Source organism: Onychostruthus taczanowskii, unplaced genomic scaffold, assembly GCF_017590055.1.
Source record: "Onychostruthus taczanowskii isolate IOZ18803 unplaced genomic scaffold, ASM1759005v1 scaffold35, whole genome shotgun sequence".
Classification (NCBI taxonomy): Eukaryota; Metazoa; Chordata; class Aves; order Passeriformes; family Passeridae; genus Onychostruthus; species Onychostruthus taczanowskii.
The window spans coordinates 3,124,539-3,150,127 of NW_024500905.1; the positions used below are offsets into that span (position 1 = coordinate 3,124,539).

Consider the following 25,589-nt stretch of genomic DNA (forward strand, 5'->3'; position numbering starts at 1 on the left):
TTCTACAAAGCATCATTTTAAAGAGGCAAGGCAAACACTTTTCTGAGGCAGTTAAAATACTTTAGGAATACATTACACCTGATACTGAAACACAAGTGAAAGCCTACAGAACAATCATCAGAAAAATCTGAAGTAATGTAGAACCTCAGTGGTACAAAGGGAAAAAAACACCCACTTGCTCCTCTGCTACAAGTAAAGGATGTGTTGACTCTTCACCGACAGAGGGGAGGCGTGCGCTGCCGACAGAAGGATGTCTGCTGGAAGGGTGAGATGAAGCATCTCCAAAAGATGGGTATCTGGGATAGCCGTTGGGTAAACTTTGTGCATTGAATCCAGGAGCTGATTCAATTAGAAAACAGACAAAACCATATTAAAATAGAACATTTTAATGTATATGAATAAGATATAAAGTATTTTAAGTTTAATTTTCAAAAGAGAAAGTAAAATATGTAAAACAATATTAAATATTCACAAAGCTCAACTTTGCTTGCAGGAAAGAAATGGAAAACAGAACAGCATCCCAGTATTTAACCAGAACACATTTATAAAGCAACCACTGAAAACTAGGTGTATTACACACCCAGTAAAATCCCTCCAACTTCTCTTTCACCCATTAACATCCCCCCCTGACAAACTAGAGACTCCTTTATCTAAGCTTCCATTTCTCTGAAATCATCAATAAACTGGAATTCCTAGATTCAAATATCAAGCCATCTGCCTGAGATTTCAAAAATACCAGAAAATCTTAGGTAAATACTTCACTCATCCATTCACCTACTCATAGCAAAAGAAAGATTCCAAACGAACTGCACATGTGATTTAAACATTATTTTTTTCCCTTAATAAAAAGTTTGAAATATTTCTCAACGTTAACATTTTCCTGAAATGCTACAGGTAATCAGGTAAACCATATCATAAAGCAATTCAACAGGTGCATTCATAAGTGTTCTTATGCATCAACTAAGTTCCGAAAATTTACTTCTTGAAGATAATCCTCAGCAAGTACCTTGAGAGAATGCATTACTAGTAACTAGCCTCTCAGCTTCAAATTAGCCTTCTTTTTAATTACTTGAAGATGAAATTCAAATCAAATGCTATTTTCAGCTAAGTACCACATTACACTCAGGTATGTGATCTGACAGTAGAACCATACTTACTGGTAGGTGTTCGAGGGGTTCTTGGTACTTCCAACTCAGTTTGATGATTATTCCTTTCTACTACTGGCTCTTCTACCACATTTATGCTATTATTCTGCATTATCTCTTGTAACATGTTAAATAGCTCTTCTGCCCGGGCGCACTTAAAGGCAAAGATTCCTATAAATACATCCAAAAAAAAAAAATCAAAATCCTGTAACTCAGAAACATGCCTTACAATATATATAACTCCCAAGAAATAGAACTGGAATCCACATAATGAATACCTGTTAAAGAAGCAAAAGTGTTATGAAATTTTTATTGGACCAAAACACACAAAATTACTGTGACAACCTTTAAAGTGGTTATCTAATAGAAGAATAAACCCATGCACCAGAAATTAGAACAGAAAACTGGTTCAGTTAGGAGCAAAACTAAGTTTTGAGCGCTAAATGAGGGAAAAAAAAAACAAGTTGTTTTTTTGGTTTTAGCTAATATAAAGGATACCTGCTAAATAAATACGTATTTTTAAAAAATAAATGAAACTATGGTGGTGCTACAAAGCTGTATATCCTAAATCAGATTTCTATTAAACTACCATAAAAATAAGATACCTGCACAACAGAAAAGGATTTAAGATACCTGCACAACAGAAAAGGATTTAAACACTGGGAAGAAGTTTAGTTTCTTTAAGAAGACTAAAATGAAAAGCTAGGAAGACAAACTGTGTGAAACAGACAGTAACAAACTAATTGCTTTAGGCTAAAGGATAGACACAGAACACAAAGTTAGCAGCAATACCATGTATGTTGCGTGTGTATTGTGCCACTTTGCCTTTGAACAGCAGGGAGTGTCCCAACTTACCCTCACCAGCAAAGTCGCAGCTTTGGATTAGTCTTCCATTGAAAGCATGAAGTTAAAGTTGACACGCTTGTTAAACATGGGTGCAGGTGCTCATTTTTTAAAGTGAGTATTACAATCTTAAAACACTCTTTACTGAAAACTACCTTTCTATATAGCCACTTCTGTAAGTGCAGTTATGTGAATATGCTGGCAATTACTACCATCATATATTTATTTAGGGATGTAAAGCTGTGACAGATCAGAACCACCAGAAATGCTTCACATGGCAGAAGTTCACACAACCCCAGCTGGGAATACACCAAATGAGCTACGAGGAACGATGCTTAGCTATCAATATGCAGCTGCTGCACTGAATAAGCTTCAACACTGCAGCTGTAGAACTTCTACTACCATATGTCCCTGACCCCTAATCCAGGCATGTACAATAGTCCACGTTTAATATTTCGTGTATTTCTGAACATTCACACTGGATATTGAATCTTAATGGACAAAACACAGAATTTTTTTAAAAAATCTAGGTTCACAAACTTTAAAAAGCTCCCAGTATGTTTCTGAGAAATTCAGCCGCCTTTAAATACATTCATATTAAATACAATGTGATCTGTCACACAACATGGTGACATACCAACTTCTCCAGGTTTTATATCCTGAATTATCTGTTAGATGTGCTCCCAAGACATGTCTGGAGGGTTTTTAATACCTAGCACAAATTCAATGTTTCACCATCATTGCTTCTTAGAACTTAACAACAGAAATAACTTGATATTAAAGGAAAAACAGAAACAAGAATACTGACTAATGCAAGAAGTTGCTGGGCAGTATTCAGGGAATTCTCAAATGAAAAACTTCTTGGTCATCCCATGAAGTGAAGATGAAGTTTTGCAATTGTGCCCACAAAACCCACTGTAGGTCTCAGGAACAATGTTCCATTGCAAAAGGGCAGCAGAGAACATTTTCTGCCAGATTTCTTTTTTCCCCAATATTCACAGTATTTTAGTATTACACAAGGAAGGCAAGAAACAAAAGAGGGAGGAAAGGGTTGCTGCTTACACAGCCTGCTTAATCTTGTTTACAAAAAAAGAAAAATTAGAAGGAAAGCAGAGAAGTCAATTAGACTTGGTGTAAGATTTTGCAGACTTGCTAATAGATTGTAGAGAACAACCCTCTAATTAGTATTTCAATCAAGTATTATTAGTATCTGTTTTCAATGCTCAGAAGAAACAGTAAATTCAACTGCAAAACCCATTAAAGTGATTATCTTCAAAACAAAGTTTATTACTTTAAGAATTATGAAAATTTGGTTTAGTATGGAGTATACTTCAATGTTTGAAAATATCTCCATTTCTCATTAGGAGATGAACTGAGAGTGCCTTTAAACTCTCATTAAAAAAAAACAACTTGTCTTCCTTTACCTCTGCTTGGACAATGAACATTGACTAGGTTTGTATGTGATCCAAGTCTTCCATCTTTCTGACTTTTTAACAGCGAAATTAAAAAAAAAAAACTGTAATTTCTAAATGTCTAAAATTATTGATAAGAACACTGGTAAATGCCAAAAATCCAGAAGAACAATGGAACTTAACTTCACAACATATGAATTCCAACCACACACAGCTATTTCAAAGTAGGAAGATGCAAAACAAGGCTGAGAGCTCAACAGAAACAGCTGTTTCCTCAGGGACTGCTGCAGGGAAGAGTGAAACACCTGACTATTATCAGAGGGAACCAACCCTGGCCAAGGCATGGTCTGGGTACTGGAAAGGTAACCATCTTTTTCTTATGAAAGCCATTCAAAAAATAACTGAGCATAGCTGAAGTATACACACCTCATACAAAAACGTCAAAATTTGAGAATTATGTAAGTGATATTAATGACAGTGGTATTTGCTTTAGGAAGAGGATGAAATACAAGTACATTACTGAAGACAATAATAAGCTGGGGACATCCTGTTTATATCAGTGCTCCAGGCTTTCAAAACTTTAAAAACAGAGAATTCGTTGAATTCTGAGGGGATTCCTCCACAGTTTCTGATTCTACTGCCTCCCCCTGAAAGTCAAGTCAACCTCTGAGGCAGGAGAATTTCCCTGTGAAAACCACCTCCTAAGTTGACCAAAAGAATACTCACACAGAAGCTTGAAGTCCTTCAGACCAACAAATGCCAAAAACTACGTGCAACTCAAATCCTCCTTCTACCAGAAGACCATTCCTCATAAGGTACTTTTTTTCCATAAGCCACATTCACATACAGAACTATAGACTTTATAACTCTTGCCAAAGGACTGGCAAATATCTTCCACCATCAAATAAATTTCCAAAAAGCTTTATATACAACATTTCCACATACCTTGTCCAGTTTGACACCTTCGACCACTTTCAAAAGAGAAAAGATTTGAGTCATAGCCATAGCGACGGAGACAGAGGTAGTGCCATTTTACAGAGTCCCTTTTACGGGTGTACAAAACTAGTTCTGTATCTGTAAGTTCCATTATGCCAGAACCCAGTTCATTACCATCATCATCCACATTAATAACCTATAAAAAAGAAATTAAAAAGCATTAGGTAATTACTCTTTTGAGAAACAACACCACTTTTAATAGTTTTAATGCCTGGCTGGTAGACTCCATCTGTGCTATTGCATTAGTTAAAATCCTTGAAGTGAATGTTTAAAAAAAAAAACAAAAAAAGAACTTAACAAACTAGTTTATGTTACCCTAACCCAGAATTTAAAAAATTAAAATACTTATTTAAAAACAATACAAATGAGGCTGCCCAACATTACTGTAAAATCTGATGAGAAATTTAAAGTAGAAGAGATTTGTAAGTTAAATATTTTTTAAACTGGTTTTATGTACATATTCTAGTATTCCCACAAGGATAAGGCATACCCCAGATAATGGAATCTTTCAGAGCCCCATTTCTAAAAAAAAAAATATTTGCTTTGTCATCTAACCCTGCTTACAGTTGGGAAAAGGAATGAGAAAGGTAAGTGGCTCCAAGATAAAGCTTCCTTCACATACATGTATAGTCTTGCACTGTGCTGAATCACCCAACAGTTTTAGACATTTTGCTGCCTTTTTTAAGTCAACAAACAATTCAAATACCTTATAGTTATCTTGTGTGAAAAGATGTGTATAAAGCTAAACTCTTCCTCTTTCTGCTTTTAAGCCAGTTTTGAGGTCATCTGCATTCTTTATAGAATTTGGACAATATATCTTTTCCCTCTATTTTACCTCACAATGCTGCTTTTAGTAGGATTCTTTCTTAATCAATAAAAAAGCTACTGAAAAAAATCCCTACAAAATTAATGTTACTCCTTAAAAAATAAATTTTCAGCTTGAAATCTAGTCAATTGAAAAGAATTAGGAATTGTTTCATCTGCCTGTGAGGCTTATGCCCATTTTCCTCATTTTGCAGATTACATTCCTTCATCTCTCCCTCCCCCACCCCTCCTGCTAAACAAACAATAGAGAAATTCTACAAGGAGAAAAACAGGAACTAATTACACAAAGTGATGCATAAAGAGCAAGAAAACAGAAAAATATTTTATCCTTCAGCTTTCTTAACTGATAATATTAAACATTTCCAGAAATTCCCATGGCTTTAAAGCTCATTGCATTGTTGCCCTAAGGCAACACATGAATCAATTTTCACTACGGAAGCATTACATTCTTTTGTCAACTCAGAGACAGTTTGGAGCACAGAAGCAAATCTGACTTGTGTGACCTATGCAAAGGTATGTTGACTTACAGTCACTAACTTAGCTGCTTCACGCTTAGCATGTCAAGCACATGAACGAGTGTTTGCAGGCTTATAAATTCCAGAGATTTTTGAGACAAAAGAGCACTTAGAAATAAAATTTCTCCACATAAAGGACAAAAGTTTTCAAAATGTATAATCAGTGGCAATCTTCAAGTAAAATCAGCAGTCCTAAAATTTTCTAGTGATGACTCCACATTCAGGTTCATAATCAGACTTCCCCAAAAGCTATTTATTCCCTCATGCCAAGGACTCCATCCCTAACATAACCTTCTATAACCTTCCATAGACAACACCCCTTAACTGGGCTCTACCAATTGAAATGGAGATGGATGAAAATCACAGGCTCCTTCTTTTTCCTGAAGATCAAAACTGTCCTAAAAAGCCTACCCTGTCTAGGGACCGCTGAGAAGAGAGGGTCTCTCAAAGGCGCAAGAGAAACCTGTAGCCACAGCACCTGCAACTCTGCAGTGTTTCAACTGGTCAGAAATTTGCACTCTATTTTCATTACTTTTTTTTTTAATCACAGACCTAGTCTGTAAGAAAGCAACAAAATAGTTCACAGCACATCACACCATCTGCATACCTTAAACTTGTTTCGGTGGTTATCTGGGACAGTTTCTTTATCTGGACAGCTACAACAGCTACCCATGACTTCTTTAGAAGACCATCTGATCTCTAAAGGGAAAAAAAAAAAACAAACAACAAAATGATCATTTAGTTGAAGTAAAAATGAAGTAACAGCAACAAACAACCCAATTCAAATTAGTCTGACATACAATTCTTCATAATGAATCTTCCAATGACATTTAATAAAAAAGTCAACCTAGATACTGCAAATATGATAATTACTTTGGATTTGACAGTAAGGAGTGGCAACACTGAGCTGTAAAAGTCCTACCAATAACTCAACTTGAGGTTACTACCAAACAGTCTCATTTGATTTGTCACCTTAATTCCCACGGTAGCAGCTTGGGGGAAAACAAAACCCAGCCACTTATTGTGTGAGATTTTCATTTCCTAAACCAGGCTTTTACACATGGCAGCTATCTGGATTCCAGTTCCATCTATATGAGCACCCCTTGGCTCAGGAGCACAGCACTAGAGACAGCCCTAGAAGCCCTGGGCGGTAGCAGGTTACCAGGCACAGGCAGCACAAAGAGCCCATATGGCAGTCCTGAAAGACTGCCCTGGCTCTGGCAGCTCCAGGGGCTCCGGGAGGGGTGCCAGGCCTGCAGGCAGCCCTCTGCTGGCAGCCATGCAGTGAGGCTCTGTGCTTCCAATTTAGAATATTTCCCATGTGGCAGTGTATATCAAACTATGTAATCAAAGACAAGGGAAGGGAAAAAAACCACATTCAACACAAATATTTTAAAACTTGGGGTTTCCTTATTTCTACTAAGTTCCATTTGGAATAAATTGTGTTACACATTCGTGTTAAAACAGTAAAATACTCAAGTAACACTGAACAGCATAGCTAAAGTAATGAAACAAAAAAAAAAAAACTACCTTGATATTTTTGGTCTTTTCATTTAAAGATTTCTGTGTGTATGGCAAAACTTTCACAAAACGGTTTAATAAAATGTTCACAGAATGAAGTCTCACAACTTGCTGTTTCATGCTCTGCCACCATGAAAAAGGGGTTGTCTCTGTTCTTAAATGCAAGAAAGTCTGACAAAAGAAAAACTTAACCCATTCACATCATCTTTATATTGGATAAGAACTAAAATTTCCACTACACAAATGAAAAATGGCGCAAAATCCTGGAAGAGAGCTATTAAGTCAACAAGAGATATAACATTAGAAATCAAGAAGAAAGAAGACAGTATGGGCTGATAAGTTTTCCTGACTAGAGGAAAAAAATCCAATGCCATCATCTTAAGAAAACCATGACTTGGTTTCTAGACAGGCATTTGTATTAGTATGCAGCAGTAGCATCCATGTAGCTCTTTAGTCTGCTAAGGGATAAGATGCAAAGAATACAATGAAGAGCAGCTAATTCTTCCACTTTTTTTCATCAGAAAAGCCACTCTAAAGAGATATTCCTACTCTACTGTATAAATCAGCCACCAAGAATCCCCTGCAGAGGTAACAACACTGCTCCAATTAATTCATTGATAAAGAAGCACAATACCAGACACCTAATCAAAGTCATTAATTCTTTGATGTAATTTCTGGCCGTAACATGAAAACATGCATTATATTGATAAAGACTTTTTTCCCAACTCAAAATTAAACTGGGTGTTGCTTGTTTGCTTCTACTGCTGCAGAGAGAAGCTATGCTACACACAACCTTTTTTTTTTCCCACTGTGAAGTTTTAAAATTTTTATAATAGTAGTAGCAGTAGTTGTAGTAGTAGTAGTTCTTCCTCTTCTGTTCAGAAAGGGAGTTACAGGTGGTAACACCTGATTCTGGTTTCCTACTCTGGCACCCCTCAGTGCCTCACTACAGTAATGTTCAGATGTTGTTCTTGTCAGCCTGCTACCACTTCAGCCTGAGAATGCCCTGCTATGAAGGGCAACAGATGACAATAGCCTCAGTGCACATTCACAGTGAATACTCCATACAGTGCAGCTGCACATGCCTCAAGCAGCCTTCGGGCACAAATGCATGCACTTAATAAAGCCCAGACTTAGACCTCCTCAAATGTTTTTTATAGTGCAAGCAGAACTACATAGCTGCATGCTGCTAGTATCAGACTTTCGATGCATTCTGCATGAAATAGCTGACCAAGTCTGTTGACTACAGGTGCCTGCTTCTTTAAAAAAACTTTTCAAAAACCCCAGAACTTAAACTGCAAAGCACTTTGGAGAAAAAAAAGTCACTAGAGTTGCAAGGAGAAAGCTGTAGTATATTGTGTATATCAAGATGTTTGAAGCACTGCCTCTATACCTCAGGAACAACAAAGAGTATATAATCAATAATCATACAAGCTTTATATTCTGTCTCAAGTATGCTCTAATATTAATATTTCAGAAAACCAAGAACTGAAATGCAGCTTCAAAGGAGAGATGTGAACCAAGGCTATGAGGAAGAAATTAAACAGCTAAGGAACTGGCAGAATTTAAAATCACTCACCTAGATTTGGCCATTAATATTCCCAGCCTCTGCTGCAGCATCAGGGCTTCTGTCATACTCAAAGTGTCATGCTGTCTTGTCACAGAACTAATCATTGGACCTAGAACTAGAAGGGTAAATTAAAATAACATTTTTTCCTTGTTTTTAAGATGCCAGTTAGTAAACTAACAAAAATACATGCTTTTGTTTATAATTATTTTGTGAGTATTATGTCAAGCAAGGTCTTAATGATGTTTTAGATAAAACTGACCTCTGAGTTGCCCTGCCATTTCAATGCTACGGAAGAAAATAATCTGGCATTCCTTTCTGCAATGTAGCCTGTCACACTGGGGACTCCATTCATTCTCCACTCACTGTGTACCCAGTCCACTGTGGAAATGACAGATGTGAAGCTCCCGTTATCCTCAGTGCATACCAACCCAAACCAAACCAAACCACAGCAGACAAACAGAGGAACATGTACAACTCCCTCTTGCTTATCCTACTGAACATACACAAATGCTGACTTGTATGGCTAACACATCACCCTTTCTCTGCTTCTCTCATGATTCTTGCTCCATGACATTAACCATAAATTGCTTGCTTTTACTTCCCCATCCCCTGGATTATTCTCACACTAGCTATGCACTCACATTTAACACCTAAAGCTAACTGCTGCTTCCATCACGCTAACAGCTGGCAGTCTCTCTTCTCAGTTTGTAAAATTGTCAAGTAGGCACTTGATGTTTCCTTTGATGCTGCTTATTAAACTCAAGAGAAGAGCTAATTTCTCAGAATAATACTTTATGTCTATGCAAACTTCTTTGAGACCACTGCAGCTTTGCTTATACATTTTTTGCTGCAATTCTTTGTATTCATCAGCTGTCCCCTGTATTGCCCTTGGATTAAAATCATCTTGGCAACCAAAGCACTCTGATTCTTGCATAATATCACCTGTAATGTAGTCCTAATTTCATCCCAGGTCCTAGGCATGACTGTATCAGTTGCAGAACCCTCTTACTTGTGAAGAAATTGTGCAAGAGATTACCAGAAATTCAACACTGGCAAATGCAAAAATAACACTCCTAGCAAAGGAGCTCTATCTGTTAGGAAAGATCACACAGTCATGCAGTCCAACACAAATTCTAGCTGGCCAGCTATCATAAAGCAAATGAAACATAACTGTGTGGAAACACTTGAAAGTACCAAACCAAAAATACAATTCTATTGTACGAATCCATAGCGTACCCACAGATGTAGTAATGCATGCCATCACACCTCCCCTCGCACAAAGGACACAGTAAAAGCAGAAATGTGCTACTTAGACAACTCAGCCTGAAAAAAGGAGCACACACAGCATGAGTACAGAATTCTAAGTGACTAAGAGAGAATAAATAAATCACAATTATTTTCCAAATGCAACCATTAGGGAACAGCAGTTGACACGATTAAGGGGGGTTCAAACACATAAAAGTTCTTTTTTGCACATGGTCTGTAGCTAAGCTTTGTGATCTGCAATGTCTTGTGAGAATGAGCTCCAAAATGTTAAATATTCAGAAAGTAAATTGGACAAATGCAAGCTCCACAAAGAACTTTAAAACTCAACAATGTCAACTTTAAAACTCAAAAAAGTCAAAAGAACTTCTTGCTCAAAAAGTCTCTAAGGTGCAGATACTTAGAAGGGTGTTAAGGAATGATCATAAAATGTTCCTTCTTACTACTCCCTTCCCTATATATTTACTACTGACTCTCAGAATTTACTATTTACTGTCAGAAACAGGATACTGGACAAACTGACACTTCAAGTGTGACCCAATAAAGCCATTCTGATTAACATATATGGATGATATCAACTCAGCATAAATTTGTGAGTGCTCTGCAGTAAGATACTAAAAAAAAGGAAATCATTAACAACTTATATTTAAGTTGAAACTAAACCCTAGATTTCACAAAGGTACCAAACTTACTGAACTGCTTGACAGAGATGTACTTTTGCATACAGTTGTGTACCTATCCCTCTGCAAGGTCAAGCTTTGGTTATGGGATGACCCTACCCAATCTAGCTGGAATTATTAAACTGAGATTTTGGTCGGGTTCGATTTCTGCTGGCTTAGCGTACCAAACCAGCTAGCAGAGAGTCTAGCAAGTACCAGAGCCAGCTGGGGACAGAATCACAGCCTTAGCCACACAGTTTTCAGAAAAATTAGCCACTTTACTAACTACTGGGATTGAAGTTTACCAAATCCTCTACTAAAATTTTCAGAACAGGTGAATGGAAAGAGGAAGCAGAAAACCTGACCCACCCACTCTGGTGAAATCTTAGGAGGTAGTCATTAGAAAAATAATTAAAATAAAAATTTTCACAGGCAAACTATCCTAATACAGGTATGTTTGCACTGGTCTTTACCTTGGTATTTTTCTAGCACAGTTTTAAGCCTTTTACATGATTTGGCTACCTAAAGCAGAGTAGCCTATTTCAGTTACCTAAGAATGATTCTTAAACAATCTAAACAGAGTTTTATAATGGATTAAAGAAAGCACACAAACTTGCAGCACCTAACTTCTTTTAAATGTAAAGCAATAACAAAATTCTCCAAAAAGCTCCTTGCAATCACAAGTTGGCTGTTTATTCAGTTCAGGACTTTTTAGAATTTTCCCAGATTGCAAAATATTTACCCAAACTTAAACATACAAGAAGAAGCAGACATTTCCAAGTCACAACCCTAAGTTATGTCTACAATGTCAAATTTAGTAGCTGTAATTTCCCACTCACAAAGCATCAGTGATGGCTGGGTGCATTCCTGCAAGGAGGGTGAAAGGGATGGAGGGTATCTTCTGCTTGTCCCTAACTCATTCATTACTGCATGGCAAAGGAAAAAATCCCAGGCAAGTTAAACCAGGACCAGCACTCATCTAAGACTTGTTAATGGGAGGCAAAGGTAGGAACTGCTGTAGCTTCACTAAGATTTATTACTTGTCTTTGTGAAGTAAAATGTGGCTCTTTCCCTCACAGATTAAGCAGGGCCAACAAATTATGCTAATCTCTCAGAAGTCGAGGAAGACAAGGCATCAGTGTAAACAAGAGTGGCTACTTTAAAAAGAACAACACAGCCCAAAGCTTGCAGATATTCTAACATTTGCAATTCTGCAGTCTCTCCAGGCTGGGAATGATCCGAACAAGGTGTGTATTCCCCTTGCACAAGGAAGGCCGCAGTAGCCACCCCATTTAAGTCAGCTCATGGCTGCAAAGCTGATCTAAAAGCTGGTTTTAACTTAGTTCTGCATGCTTTGGTTGCAGAATCGAACATTAACTTCAGGAGATATTTTTCACAGAGATAAACTTCTCTCGCAAACCTCCTAGAAATCAGGGAGAGAAAAAACCCCAAACCACAGCACACCTCAGAAGAGGCAGGGAGAAGCAAGGGTGCTTTGTGTGTTAACCCATTTTTGCACAGTCTTTTCAAAGGAAAAAGTGGCCTTCCAAAGCACTAGCTTGCCACAGTTCTAGGTCCTCTGCTATGTCTTTCCATTTAGTGTGTAAGAAACAGAGTCCAAACGTTGGTTGTCTAAATTGCATCTAAACTAGACACTAGGAGTAAATATCACAAATAATGCGCTAGACAATTGAAAACACTGAAAGAGGCAAAACTAACTTGGATAACTTCCAGCCAAAGTCAAAATTCCTGGCTCTCAAGAATTTGGATGTTGACATTTCTAGAGAGATTCAGAGAAGAACCCCAAATTTAGTATTACGGTGAGCTTCAGCACACCTGCTCATCCTGCAGTCTCACATGCAAATAGGAAATACTTGAAGAAATCACAGCCAAATCCCTACAGATACATTCTAACTAGTTTTTTCAGTTTCTGAGCACTTGTTGATGTCAATGGCTTTTCTACAGCAGGTGATAATTTCAGCTGGAAGGTGTTGCCTCAGAGATTAAACTGAGAGTATAAACCTGATAATTTCAGGTTATACATAGAAAATTTCTAAATAACTCATTACACCCTCTCCTCATTAACCGGAGTAGTCAGCAAAGCACCTTTTAGCCTTCCATACAAAAGAAACTTTGTATGAAAGTGTAAGACAGAAGACAAATAAGAGAAAGCAAGTTCACATGTAAGAAAAATGTTATTTAGCAAGACAATGACTGTTCTATTGGCATGCTATTAATTTCAAAATATAGGTGAAGGATGCTGAATGGTTCTGCAGTCAGTCTTTTGAATTTTGCTGGTAGCTGAAAACTGCCCATTTCACAACTAGCTAGTGCAACAGATGAAATGGATAACCTCTGTACCTAATGTGATATATCCTACGTCTTTAGAGTTGTGATGTAATCCATGCTGGCAAATTCTACATGATTTAAGAATCCTGGTATCCTACTCAGACTTAAAATAACCTATACTTTGACCTTCTGTTTATTTTGGCTAGCATATCTTCACTGCCATGAAGCCAAGTTTTTCAATTGGAAAACAAAATGTTTCTGGTACACGGGACTCCCACGTACCAGACCTCACATGCACATAAGAGATGAAGCAATAAAATAAAGCTAGTAATCACTGAGTGTGGCCTTAAAATCCAAGAGCTTTATTTCCTCAATGGTCAAAAAAAGAACTTCTTTGCTTTATAATTACCAAAAAGAAAAAAAGTAAAATCTGTACATCAGCAAAGACTGACTTGAATGTTTGGAGTCACAAAACAGACAAAGGAGGTGCCAAAGCTGGAATGTTGTCCCATGGAAACACAGGGATTTAATGGCATATGAGTGTTTAGAAGAAACCCCATGAGAAATACAGCAAAAGAAGCACAAAATGTTCTCCTTGCCTGGCCACACCTGCCACCATCATTCAAACCTACTCATCTTCTTTCAGGTGTTCTGGAAGGCTCCTGCCTTGCACAGTCTGATAAACAACGTAACAACAATTCACACCCGAGAAGCAAATGTGTTTTGGGAAGAAGGCGCTTTGATAGTAAAGCAAACTGAACCAGGGTCAGACACAGTCCTTGCCCTTCATCCACCTGGCAACGATTACTAAGAAAATTAATATTGAAGGTGCCTCAGTACCTTAGAAGGATGAAAAAAGCAGTAGTAACAAACCATAGCAGAGTTTAAAACTACAATGAAGGAGATCCAAGAAGAAACTAAACATGCTGAGAAATAGTTTGATGCCGCTGGCTGCAATTAGGGAAAACAAAGTACTAAGGGTTGAGGTGAAGCTGCAGAATCTAGGTTATAACTTTGCTTATTCTAACAGGTGGAGTTTTCACTCAATATTTTTATTAAATGAGCATGTTGTCAGACTTATGATTAAAACACAGCAATAAATGTACACCCTTTCTCTCTTTAGCCCTTTCCAAAGGAAAAAAACAAAAACAAACCAACAAAAGTGACATAACCCAAGCTAAACTATAAAAGCTTTCTGGCTCCAATGAAAACAAAATTATTGCAACCACACACCAGCTTGAGCAAATCAGCTTGCCATTTCAGTGCAGTGCCCTCAGAGCCTCTTTGAACACGCCCTGAGGAGGCTGATGCAGGATCACACCAGAACTCGCCCTCTCAGCAGCATTCCTTCGCTGGCACCTTCTGCTGCTGCCAACTGCCTGCTCTTCAAACTCTGAGGAGACTTTTTTTCCCTTACTCTTGCTTTTTAACACTCAGATCACTTCACAACTTGGCCTGTTTTGCTGTATATGTTTCCATATATTTGGATTCAAAATGAAAAACAACTTTTTATTTCATATTTATTAGTGCCATATAAAAATAGCCAATATAATTTAATAAAACTAAAATTGAATAAAATGAAACGTTGGAGCCCTGTTGTTTGTTTAAATTCAGAACTAGCAACTGATCTTGAAGAGTCTATATGCAAAAATTTGAAATGGTATGCTACTATTAAATTAATTCTCTACAGTCCTCCTTAAAAGTGATAATTTCAGCAAAATGCTCAAATTTAGGTGAGATAGCTAAACTTTTGCAGGAACGCTGTTCAACAGTAATTCCTTAAAAAAACACATGCTTACTCTGACAGAAAAGCTTTTATATTCATCACAATTACCACAGAAGTGAAGATTAAAGACCAGGTCAAGTAGCTGAGCTAAGATGAGCAGAGAAAGAACTGCAGCAGGCAGCAATGTTGTGCCAACCCTAAATGCTTGAAGGCATTTAAGACCAATATACGTAACACCAATCCTACACCTCTCCACTTTGCCCTAGCATGACATTCTAAGCACTGCATTCCCTTACCCTCAGATGTGATACCCCCATACTTTGGCCTGTCCCAATGCAATATAAAGGGTAATCACACTTTTCCTTTCAGGTACTAGGTTGGTACAACTGTTCTATTCAACAGGTACACACAGACACACATACACATACAGCCTTAAACGGAGTTTCAAATTTTTACCTCAGTGCATTTTGAAAACTCTAGGTCTTTAATGAACATGAACCTTGAACAGGAGCAAACGCTGTTTGCTTCACCATCCCCATTAGCCCCTCTGAGGATGTGGGACATTGTTACTTGTTCTACTCTTTAATCGCTCTCCAAAAATGATCCTCTTACACTAAACTTCCAGAGAAACAAGACTTATGTTTTACTTGGTATCATTTTTAAAACAACTTACACACATGCAAATATTATTCAATTTCTTAGTAAAACAATTTCTCCAGGTCCACACCACCATATTGTTTCCTGTGAATGTCTGCCAGATTAACTGCATCCTTTTAAAAGGAATAGCAGAACATCAAACTCCAAACCATGACATTACGTTAAACAAGCAAGCGTTATAAATTATTTTATCCTTGGAAAATCTGAATCTCTTTTAAAACGTCCTCTAAGAAATAGCATATACTGAAAGCATCATTTTTACACAACAATAAACCAGCAAAAATGGGACTGAAGTTTTAAGAGCTGTGCTATGGGAATGCTTTTTGGATACAGGATCAAGGAGTAAGGCAAGAAGATGGGAAAATATAGTGGAAGGCTACAAAAATTAAGTAATGGGGCCAAGGAAGAAGAGAGAATCTAGCTTAATTCTTGAAAAGGAAGCCTGACTTGAAATTGTTTAAATAGTGAGTCAGTTCTCCAATATTTAACCACAAATGCCTCGTACAACTTGAGGCCTGCTGCTCTTGCCAAGTTTTCAAAAGCCAGTAAAGTGCCAAATCTTGTCATTAAGTAAATGGCATTGAGTTTATATTCTGCAATATTTTAATCCTTGAAATACTGTTTGTTCAAACATTTCAGGAAGGGTTAAGTTCTGCTTTCATGTTTTTGACATTTTTTACACACAATTTTCTAATACATTAATAGAAACTACTCTGGAAAGCCTACAAGGTCTTTCTTACTGAAATATTAAGCAGGTTCAGTAAGAAGTTATCAAAACTGAGACCATGCCACTGTGCTTTATTTAAATAAATAAATAAACAAACACAGTTTGTATATCATTTTAGTATGTATTCTCAATATGTGCCCTTCTTCATCTAGCCATTGCTTCCACTATCAGCAAGTTCTTAGCACTTGGATACAGGGAATCTGGCCTTACCTGAACATCAAGCTTTTATATATGGTTTTTATTTCTAGGAAAACTGACAACCAAATCCTCCCAAGATCTCATTAAAGCTATTAAAAAATAGCTTGCCTTCTTTAATTACCATTTTTCCGTTTTCCACACAGAACTCTTCCCATCACTTTTGAAAGGCTCACGATTTTCTTAGTTCTGTTTACATATCTCCTCATGTGCTTCTTGTATATATTTTTCTTCCAACTTTAAGGAGACATTCCTAATAATCATTTAAACTTACCTACCCTGTGGCCCCAAATCATTACATAAAAGGGAAAGATTAACAACAGCTCTAAATCTCAGCACCTCTAAATCAAAACTATGATTGGTCACTGAAGCAAAATCCACAGTCTTAGGCTATCTTTTGTCACCACTGAACTACAGCTCCCAAAAAACAGGTTTTAAATTAAATTTATTTTCTTTGCATTCACAGTGAAGAAGAGCATAAAACACTTAGTTAATGTGGCTGATTTGCTAAATCATGGTAACTTGTACAGACGTCTGTCTGTGCTTTGGGCTACACCAACTCATTAAAATTCTGATTATTAGGACGTGCATGGCAGATTTAAGTAAACCCAGTTATAATCACATTTTTGCATCCAAGCAATTACTTTCTCCTTTTCATTGTTGAATCTCTTACAGTCAATTTTATGTCATTAAACAACTACATCTTTGAGTACTTCTTTGTTAGTGATTTAACACCCTCCCCACTAGCCTAGTTGATCCATGCCCTAAAAATTATTTTTCTATTTGAGATGGAAGCTACTAGTATTTTAAAAAGCTATAAAAGTACGACTAGGAGAACATGTATCAATAGAAATGTGGATGTCAGCACGTGCATGTCAATATCCATACACCAGAACAAGGAGCAGGACAAAGATTAAAGCTCAGCTTGCCCAGATAAAGAAGAACACCGTTCCCACAGGAGTGCTCCCAGCAGCAAGGCCTGATCAGAACAGCCACCAGTGGAGGAGCCTGCAGCCTGACACGAGTTTGCATCTTCCTGTGTATATTGTTCCTTTTCCTCTTACCGCATCCCCAAAACAGACTACTGACACATAGTTAAGACATATGAAATAAATAAAACAGAAAATTAACAGATGCCCCTCCTGTGCCTCATGGAAGCTGAAGATTGAGAAAAGCATATCACAACATCTCGTGACGATTACAACACTTACAAAAGATCATGCAAAAATCATTTTCACATTACCAGTCAATAAGGATGCCAGAGATGCCATTAAGATTTTACAGCTTTTTTCTTGTCCTGTGTCACTCACAAGGGATGCTGACTAAACCACTTTGGCACAAGTCTGGCTGCAAGTGGACACAAGAGTGCAAGCAAATTAAATCTGTCAGAGAATGCATCTCAGGTAACTTGAAAATCAGAGAAAGAAATATCACCTTGCCCTGCCATAGGGTCTTGTACTGAATTTTGTTATGCCATTCTTCCTAAAAAGATAAAACTAAATCTCTGATTCTTATGGTAAAATAACTGTCATAGAACTGTTGGTTTCACTACAAAGTTAGCCTGAGTAACCACTTGCTCTATTTTACTTTTCAACATAATGAATTGTAATATAAGAATGAACATACGGCTTGCAAACGCAGCCACTATTTAGAATTCCTCAATACCATCAGCTGTGGACCTCATTATTTGCTACTATTTACAAAATTAATTTTTTTCCCCTGCATCACCTTTTCGAATTTCTGTTACCAACTCTATTTCCTGGAAGAGTACGGCCTGGGATGACAGGATTTGAGATGGTGGGAAAAGGGAGGGAAAAAACCAATCTGATTTTCTTCTTTTTTGTGAAAAATTTAACTCGTCCCAAGACATTACTGCAGCTTAATCTTCAGGCATTTTACTGTCCCACACATTTAGATTGAAAGACTGTACAGTGAAGGTGCCCATTTTGAAGAAAGGATGTTTTTAGAAGCACTGCTACATTTGACTACACAGAAAAATCACGTTCTCTTTCTTGCACTGAAATTATCTCCTATTGTCATAAGTGGCAGATATTTAAGGATAAAAAATTACCTTTTAGGATTTTAATTTTCATAACACATGCATGGTCTCTAATCAACAACTATGATGCCAGAATGCATGCACTACATGCTCTCACAAAGCAGTCATATCCAAGATTTGGATTTATAATTACCTATGAAGACAGAATAAGCAAGAGTGACACAACTAGGTTAAAAAAGGAAAAAAAAAACAACCTCCTATGTGAAAGGCCTAAAGAAGTGCCCTGAACTTTCCCAGCGCAGGCACAGTAGCCTTAAGTTTCAGCTTCAGACAAACTTCACACACCTTCTCTTCTCCTTGGCCATGGGGAATTCCAAGCACTGCAGAGTGTCAAATAGCACCTGAAACACTGTAGCCCGCAAAGCCTGCATACAGATGTTTTGTTTCTCTACAGCTGCATTCAGCAGTGATCTTTAGGTACCAGTTCACGCTGCTATATGTTTCTGTACTATTTTGTGACTCAATCTTTTGAGCTGCAAATTTCTGTAAGTTCTAGATAATAAGAAAGAGGTTGATGTAGTTTAAATACCACACTAAAACTCCAAATCCTTTTGCATATGGAAAATAAACTGATTTGATTTATAGCTAGCATGAACGAGCTTGCCCTTGCCCATCTATTTTGTTAGCATCCAATGGCTATATTGAAGGCCTATTTTCTCTCATGAATAATTAATTCTACAAACTGCTGAAGATGCCAAAACTTTACTACCATTACTAACCATGACTACATCAAAGCAGCACCCACAGCACTCTTTGAAAATGCTATCAATTACACAACAGGGTCTTGTCTTTACTTGGAACTGAAGCCTTCAAAATTTACCCTCCACAGCTACACAGTTTGTGCTTTTTTTCTGATGAACTTCCACAGTGGAAAACACACACATTTGAAGGTAGGGGGACCAGAATGTGTAGAGTACTCTACATTAATTCTTCATATTTATATGATTTTCTCTTTCACAAATCACTATTCAAATTGATCACACTCTGTGATACTGTAGGCCAGCGTGCCATTTAATAGTGAAGTAGTACCCCTTGGCAGAGGTCATTAGCTTATAAGGTCCAAACAGTAGCTCTGCTGTTAATTTTTTATTATTAAACTTCCAAAAGGCCTTGCAAGCAAGAAACCAAAACAAACAGAATACTGAAACTCTGCAAATCCTGCAGCCCTCCATGTGAGTTGTGGATTCTGAGGCAGTATTGGCTAAAGCAAACGAATTGTCTCCTTTATGAAGAGTCCCTATTCATAAGTTAGCCACCATCTCCTAAACCAGCCATCTTCAAAATGAAGCTCGCAATCTCAAGGTTCATTTCATCTTCCCATCCCTCTTTTTCTCTCCTGCAGTTCAAGCAGCTCTTTGCAGGAGGCAGTGGAGAACTGCAATGGGATAAACTGACTTATGTTCCTCCTCCAGCTAATACATCTCTACCTAAATGTATGTAAAATACCATTTATTGCTACTGAGAAATGAAACACAAAATAATAAAATCCCATAACTACCTGAATTCCAGCTGTCTCAGGTTTTCCTTTCTAGAAATATTTTTTCAGTTACCCATCACTTCTAAACATCAGCAGGTCACTCATAACTCACAACTGCTCATTGTTTTCCTTGCTCAGCTATTTTTTTTAACCTGGACTAGCTTCCTGATCAGGTTCACCACACGAACACTCAAACACAAGTCAGGGGCTGGCACTGTTTACACCAACAGCACCACTAAGAGAAATGCTCTTTGAAACCCTACCTACAGATACATCTTTGTAGTTACTTATTCCATGTTCCAGTTAAGTAATCAGTCACATCTTACTGTCAATGAAAAGTCACAGAAAACCTGAAAGAAAGGACAGAATAAAGAAGAATTTGGATTTAGGCAGGTTCTTTTAAACAGAATAATTAAAAGAAAGTTATGGCTCTGACCAATCCATGGGATTTGGAGCTTAAATTTAAAGCAGTTACAATAAACAAAATGGATACCACTCCAACACAACAATTTTACAGAAGAGGACAGGTAAGTTTAGTTAGATAGTTCAATCAGCCAATTTGCTGTTTCAGAGTATTAGAAGTCTGCCCAAAAAGGACACAAGACCCAGTCATTTGCAGATGCTGAAAGTACAGCCCTTTGTGGGTAAAAACTCTGCAGTCTCTAGCAAACCAGCACCACTTGTTTAAAAACATGAAATATAATATGACTTGGCACAAATCCCATTTAAATAACAAACCCATAAAGCTTGCTGGCACTTACTTAGAAAGGAGTGGAAAAAACCAAAAATCTATTCTAATTCACTCAATTCTAAGAACTAGATTCATATTTTAAATGTAGTATTTATACATGACTCAACATCTTAAACTAGACTTCAAGTAGAGAGGAATGCAAGTTAAAAACCAAATCCAACAGATAACTGACTTACTAAGCCCCTTCTAGATTTACTCTCTAGGTGAAAATTCAAAGCAGTAACACATATAAAGTACTGATTTCCTCTCTTAAATTTCTCTACTCCAGCTTATTAGCATTTCTGCAGTGAACTATATATTTTACCAGCTTTTTTTGAAATAAGGGAAATTGCTTCTTACCACTGTTAATGTTCAAAATCCTGTAAAGTAGTTACAGCATCTTCTCACTCCCTACGGCACATTTCAACTACTCAGGGAAGTCCAAGGAATGAAACCCAGAAAGTCTAAACCAGCTAAAGTGAACTACCACTGTCCACAGAAGAGACTGGCTTTTACTGGTTACCATAACAAAATACAGTAATTTAAAAGTAATTTCTGCTGAACACCCTGCCACCTGATACCCATGTATTTTATTGTGTGAAGAAATGCAGTTATTTTTGAGGTGCTCTCTTGTGTATAAGAGACATGGGATATTACCAGATTCCTGAGCTGTTTTATCTTAAACAAGTTCTAGGATTAGAAGTTATAGTTAATCAATATTTACACACAAAAATTATTGGCTACATGGAAAAAAGTTTATATTTCAAGATGAAATAACTTGATAAAATGTTTGAAAATGAAAAAAACCTTTTAAACCCATTAATAATAAAAACTACCAAATAATGAAACACAGAATAAATACATGGTAATTAATGTCTGCAATAAGATGACAAGAAAACTGGTGGAGCTTTGATGTCTTGAAGAGCTCCAAGATCAAGGTTAAAAAACTTCCTGGAATACATAATTAGGCAGAAAGTTAACAGGTTGCAATAAATGCGTGAGATGTGGTGTCTTACCAGAACACAAAGGAGTCAAGATAGGTTCATGCATGCTAGTCTTAAGCAACTTATAATAAAGAATAAACACTGGCATTAAAAAATGCAAACAAACAAGAAAAAAATCCCTTTCTCCGATACTTATTGATTTTCAAAAGAAGTTTCAGAATAAAAACTACATTTGAACTTTGTGCTGAAATATACTCCTGGCAAGAACTAAATTCTAGCATAAAACCATGTGATATACTAGACTGACATAAATGACCGAATTACTGAAGATCTTAAAAAATGGAACCATGGAAATAAAACCAATAAACACCAATACTTTGAAAGTATGTAGATGTTTGGATAGAAAAATGACAATGTTTGCTACATAGCAAAGCTACAAAGTCTGAAATGTAAACTTTAAGGTTTCATTAATGTAACTGGTACTGTAAATCTTTTGTAATTACTTTCTCTGGTATATTTTAGAATGACTTTCACCTACTCATTAAAGGAGAAAATGTCACTGGACTCTCCAAGAGGAGGTTTTAACAACAGCAAATAGTTCAGGTAAGATTTTTATCTGACAGCTGATTCATAAAACGTGACTACTGAACATAGTGTTTGTTCCTTTTCTGTCTACCTCAGCTACTTTTTCCTGTCTTTTCTATAGCACTTCGTCTCCACATACACCTCTGCTGGCAAACACCCTGAAAATAACAACTGACTCTTCTGCACCAGCCTAGGGGGGGGTTTAGTAAATCAGTAGGGTGATCAGTAATAATCACCACACTGCCAGTTATTCTGTCCAGTGGAGACAGCATCAGATGGAGTCAGGTGGCAGGACCAGAGGCAACTAAGGCCACGACCTTTTGTTTCCAGGACACCAGAAAGAATCTCTGTACAGCTCACTGATGGTCTTTCCTATGTTGTTGAGAAGTTTTTTGTTCTGTTACAGTCCTCATCTCAATTCCTTGCACCCACTCCTCTCAGGAAACCTCATCTCAGTTATCTGCCTCTTCCTCCATTTTCTTTGTTCAGCTCATATTCAGGAATGTGCTACCACCATTGCTGTCAATCTATAATCACTTATATAATGTAGTTTTCTTGTTTTGCATGCCTGTCTTACCCATTTAGACTCTAAAAAACAGTTGGTAATACCTGCCCTAATACTTATACTGCAGCTGTCACAGGAGATGTGATTGCAGGTGATCATTACACACCATGTAACAGACACAAAAACTCTCAAGTCCAGCATCAGCTCTTGGCAGGAACACCTCTACCAATCTAAACTGGTATCCCCATTTTATGGCACAGCTATCTTGCTTTTGTCTGTTCCCATGCAATGAAAATACTCTGCATCCAAGAACTGGCAATGAGAAGATTCATTTCAACTATCCTAAAACACTGTTATGCTTATAATACAGTTTAAATGCCTTGTACTTCATCCTTAATTTGTGTACAAGTTATGAGGGGGTTTCATGTGCAATTCTACACTTACAGAGGTATTACCTGATATTGTACTGCTTATAACCCTTCTAACCCTAAACCGTGAAGACATCAAACACACATTTGATGGTACAGGCTTTTAAAAGGGAAAGTGTACAGTTTGTCACTAAACTTGGCTTAAACAAAGCTTCCTAACAAACTACAGCAACACCTTATTTACGGTCCGCACAGTGATGACAAATCCACTCTTTTATTTTTTTTTTAAAAACTTTATCTGCAATAGTTCAAGAGACAAAGAAAACATAATGGTGGAAGACCTTGAAATAAAGAAACTTTCAAGACATGCTGTACCAATTAGCTTACTTTTCTTACAGTAACTGTGTTCTTGGCGATTATACAACTACCAAGTACAAAGGTCCATATTTAGGAAACTCAAGCATGTCCTAAATATTAAATATTTTAATGTTACATATTAATAAAGTATTTAAAATATTTTCTGTAACCGTTTTTAGAGTTTTGCTCATACATACTAAGGTAAAAGAGGTGCCCTGTTACAAAGTCTCACCTTTCCCTTACAATCTGAATGCTGTATAAAATAAAGTCTATGTGGCAAAGAGAAAAGGTGAGTGAAGAGAACATGTACTCATCAAACATTTCAAAAAACTTTCTGCCTGGCAGTTGAGACCTAATCAGTACGGATTACACTGTAAATAACCAGTGAAAACTTTAATGAATAAATAGTCTTTAGGGGGACTTGTTTTTACCAAATGCACAAAAATTGTCTCATCAATCTGCCCAAGTGGTCCAACAAACTTGCAATTTTGGATATAGGCATGTTTTGGAAACACACTGGCAAGTATACTTGACTGGTTGAAAAAACTTTGATCATGACTTGTATTGAAATATCCATTAATTACCTACTCCCAAAATACACAGAATTACTCCAGTTAACAGCCTCTAAAGCAAGAAGTTCAATCTTCAATCCAAACTACACAATAAACTATCAGAAAGACATTATCATTTGTTCTCATCAGCATGGTGATACAGATGCAGAGTCCCTGAGCACGTAGTTTCTCTTTTCCAAAGCCTTACTACACACCAGAACCCGCAGTTACCAAGTGTCACTAAATTTAAGCAGGGCAGATTTTATATATGGTCTCACCATACATAAGTCCAGTATTTGCTCTCCTAACTCTGAAATAGCTTGTTGGTCTTCACTTCATAAAAAGGAATAGCCTCTTTGAGCTTTCTATAAACTTCAAGGCACGAACTGCCTGCCTGCGCCTCTATCTCACTACTGCTACTGCTGCCTGTGCTAGCTAGATAAATCCTCCTACCTGTAAATATCAGCATGGATCCCCAGAAAGTTGCACCAGATCTGTAAGAACTAAGAGAAAGATTTTCACTTTGCACTAAGAGATGGTCCCCTCAAGCCACCACTTAAAAACAACCAGACAAATTAACAATAGCACAGCCACGTCTATCACACTCTGCATTTTCCCATAAAAATTTACATACATACACAGTATGAACCATTAGAGGATGCAATTAAAATTTAAATGTATTTTCCAAGTCATCTCTTAAATTTGTTCTTTAAAGTATTTTCCAAGTCATTCCTTAAAAGCCACATCTTCAATTACCAGAAACTGATGCTTCCAAATTCAAAATACTGAAGTGGTCTTGCTTATTTAGTCTATCCAGAAAAAGAGAGGAGTACAAATAGCAAAGCCAGATGTTGTTAATAACATCTAATTAACACCACAAGGTTCCTACTGATTCACTGCAACCCCAGAAACCTGGGGTTTCTGGTGTTTTCATGCAACCAGGATAGATAGGGTGTTTCTGGGAAGAACAGAGAAAATAAGTGAACAGCTGTGTCTAATAACCACTCACAGTCAGTAAAGCTACAAGTTAATATTAAAAGTTTAAGTTTTTCGTAGTAATATTTCAATCATTCTGAATTTAAAAGTCAGGAGAAATCCCAAATAATTTTGCATTTTAATATATTCTGCATATCCAAGGACAATACTAATCTAGGCAGAATGTACCCAAAAAGTCCAATTACTTTGCAGGTAGCAACAAGTACATAACATGAAAAGGAAATATACAAAGGTTAAAAGAAAAGTGTGCCTTTCTTACTCCTATAAGCTCATGTTAATAAGGGCCATCTTTTATGACAAAGATTTGAACATTACCGCCAGACAGCTTTCAAACAGCTGAAACTATGAAAGCTCTTTTGACCTTATACTCAAGATTAAAGCTAAACTTCCAGAAGTTTTGAGTTTCTTTTAAATATTCTCTTTCATATTTAAAAAAAGAAAATCCCACATATGACATTAAATGTGTCCCAGAAGCCATATTTAAGTACATGTGATACAGGAATGAATGGGAGGTAGGAAGAAGGACGTAAAAAAAATCCATAAACAGAAAAAATTCAGTTGTATTCTACTGAATATAATTTTCATTACAAGAAGTACTTTAACCACAGTGTTTGATTTTAGTTATGAAAAGGGAGTAACTTAAGATGACTGTACAACTTTAAAAAAAAAAAGGC

The 25,589-nt window shown here is 37.0% G+C and overlaps 1 protein-coding gene across 5 annotated transcripts in view; it reads right to left on the bottom strand.

The window, feature by feature from the left end:
* Window positions 1-25,589, bottom strand: part of FRS2 (fibroblast growth factor receptor substrate 2) — a 51,648-nt gene that overhangs the window by 9,846 nt on the left and 16,213 nt on the right. For 3 of the 5 annotated variants that reach the window (XM_041411300.1, XM_041411301.1, XM_041411304.1), the window contains 5 exons: window positions 8,837-8,942; window positions 6,344-6,435; window positions 4,346-4,532; window positions 1,158-1,316; window positions 176-339 (listed from right to left, as the gene is read on the bottom strand). In XM_041411300.1, the coding sequence (XP_041267234.1) occupies window positions 176-339; window positions 1,158-1,316; window positions 4,346-4,532; window positions 6,344-6,409 (576 nt within the window). In that variant the 5' untranslated portion in view covers window positions 6,410-6,435; window positions 8,837-8,942. Of the gene's footprint in view, window positions 1-175; window positions 340-1,157; window positions 1,317-4,345; window positions 4,533-6,343; window positions 6,436-8,836; window positions 8,943-9,086; window positions 9,307-25,589 lie in introns of those variants that run through there. The other 2 variants (XM_041411303.1, XM_041411305.1) reach the window with 2 other exon arrangements.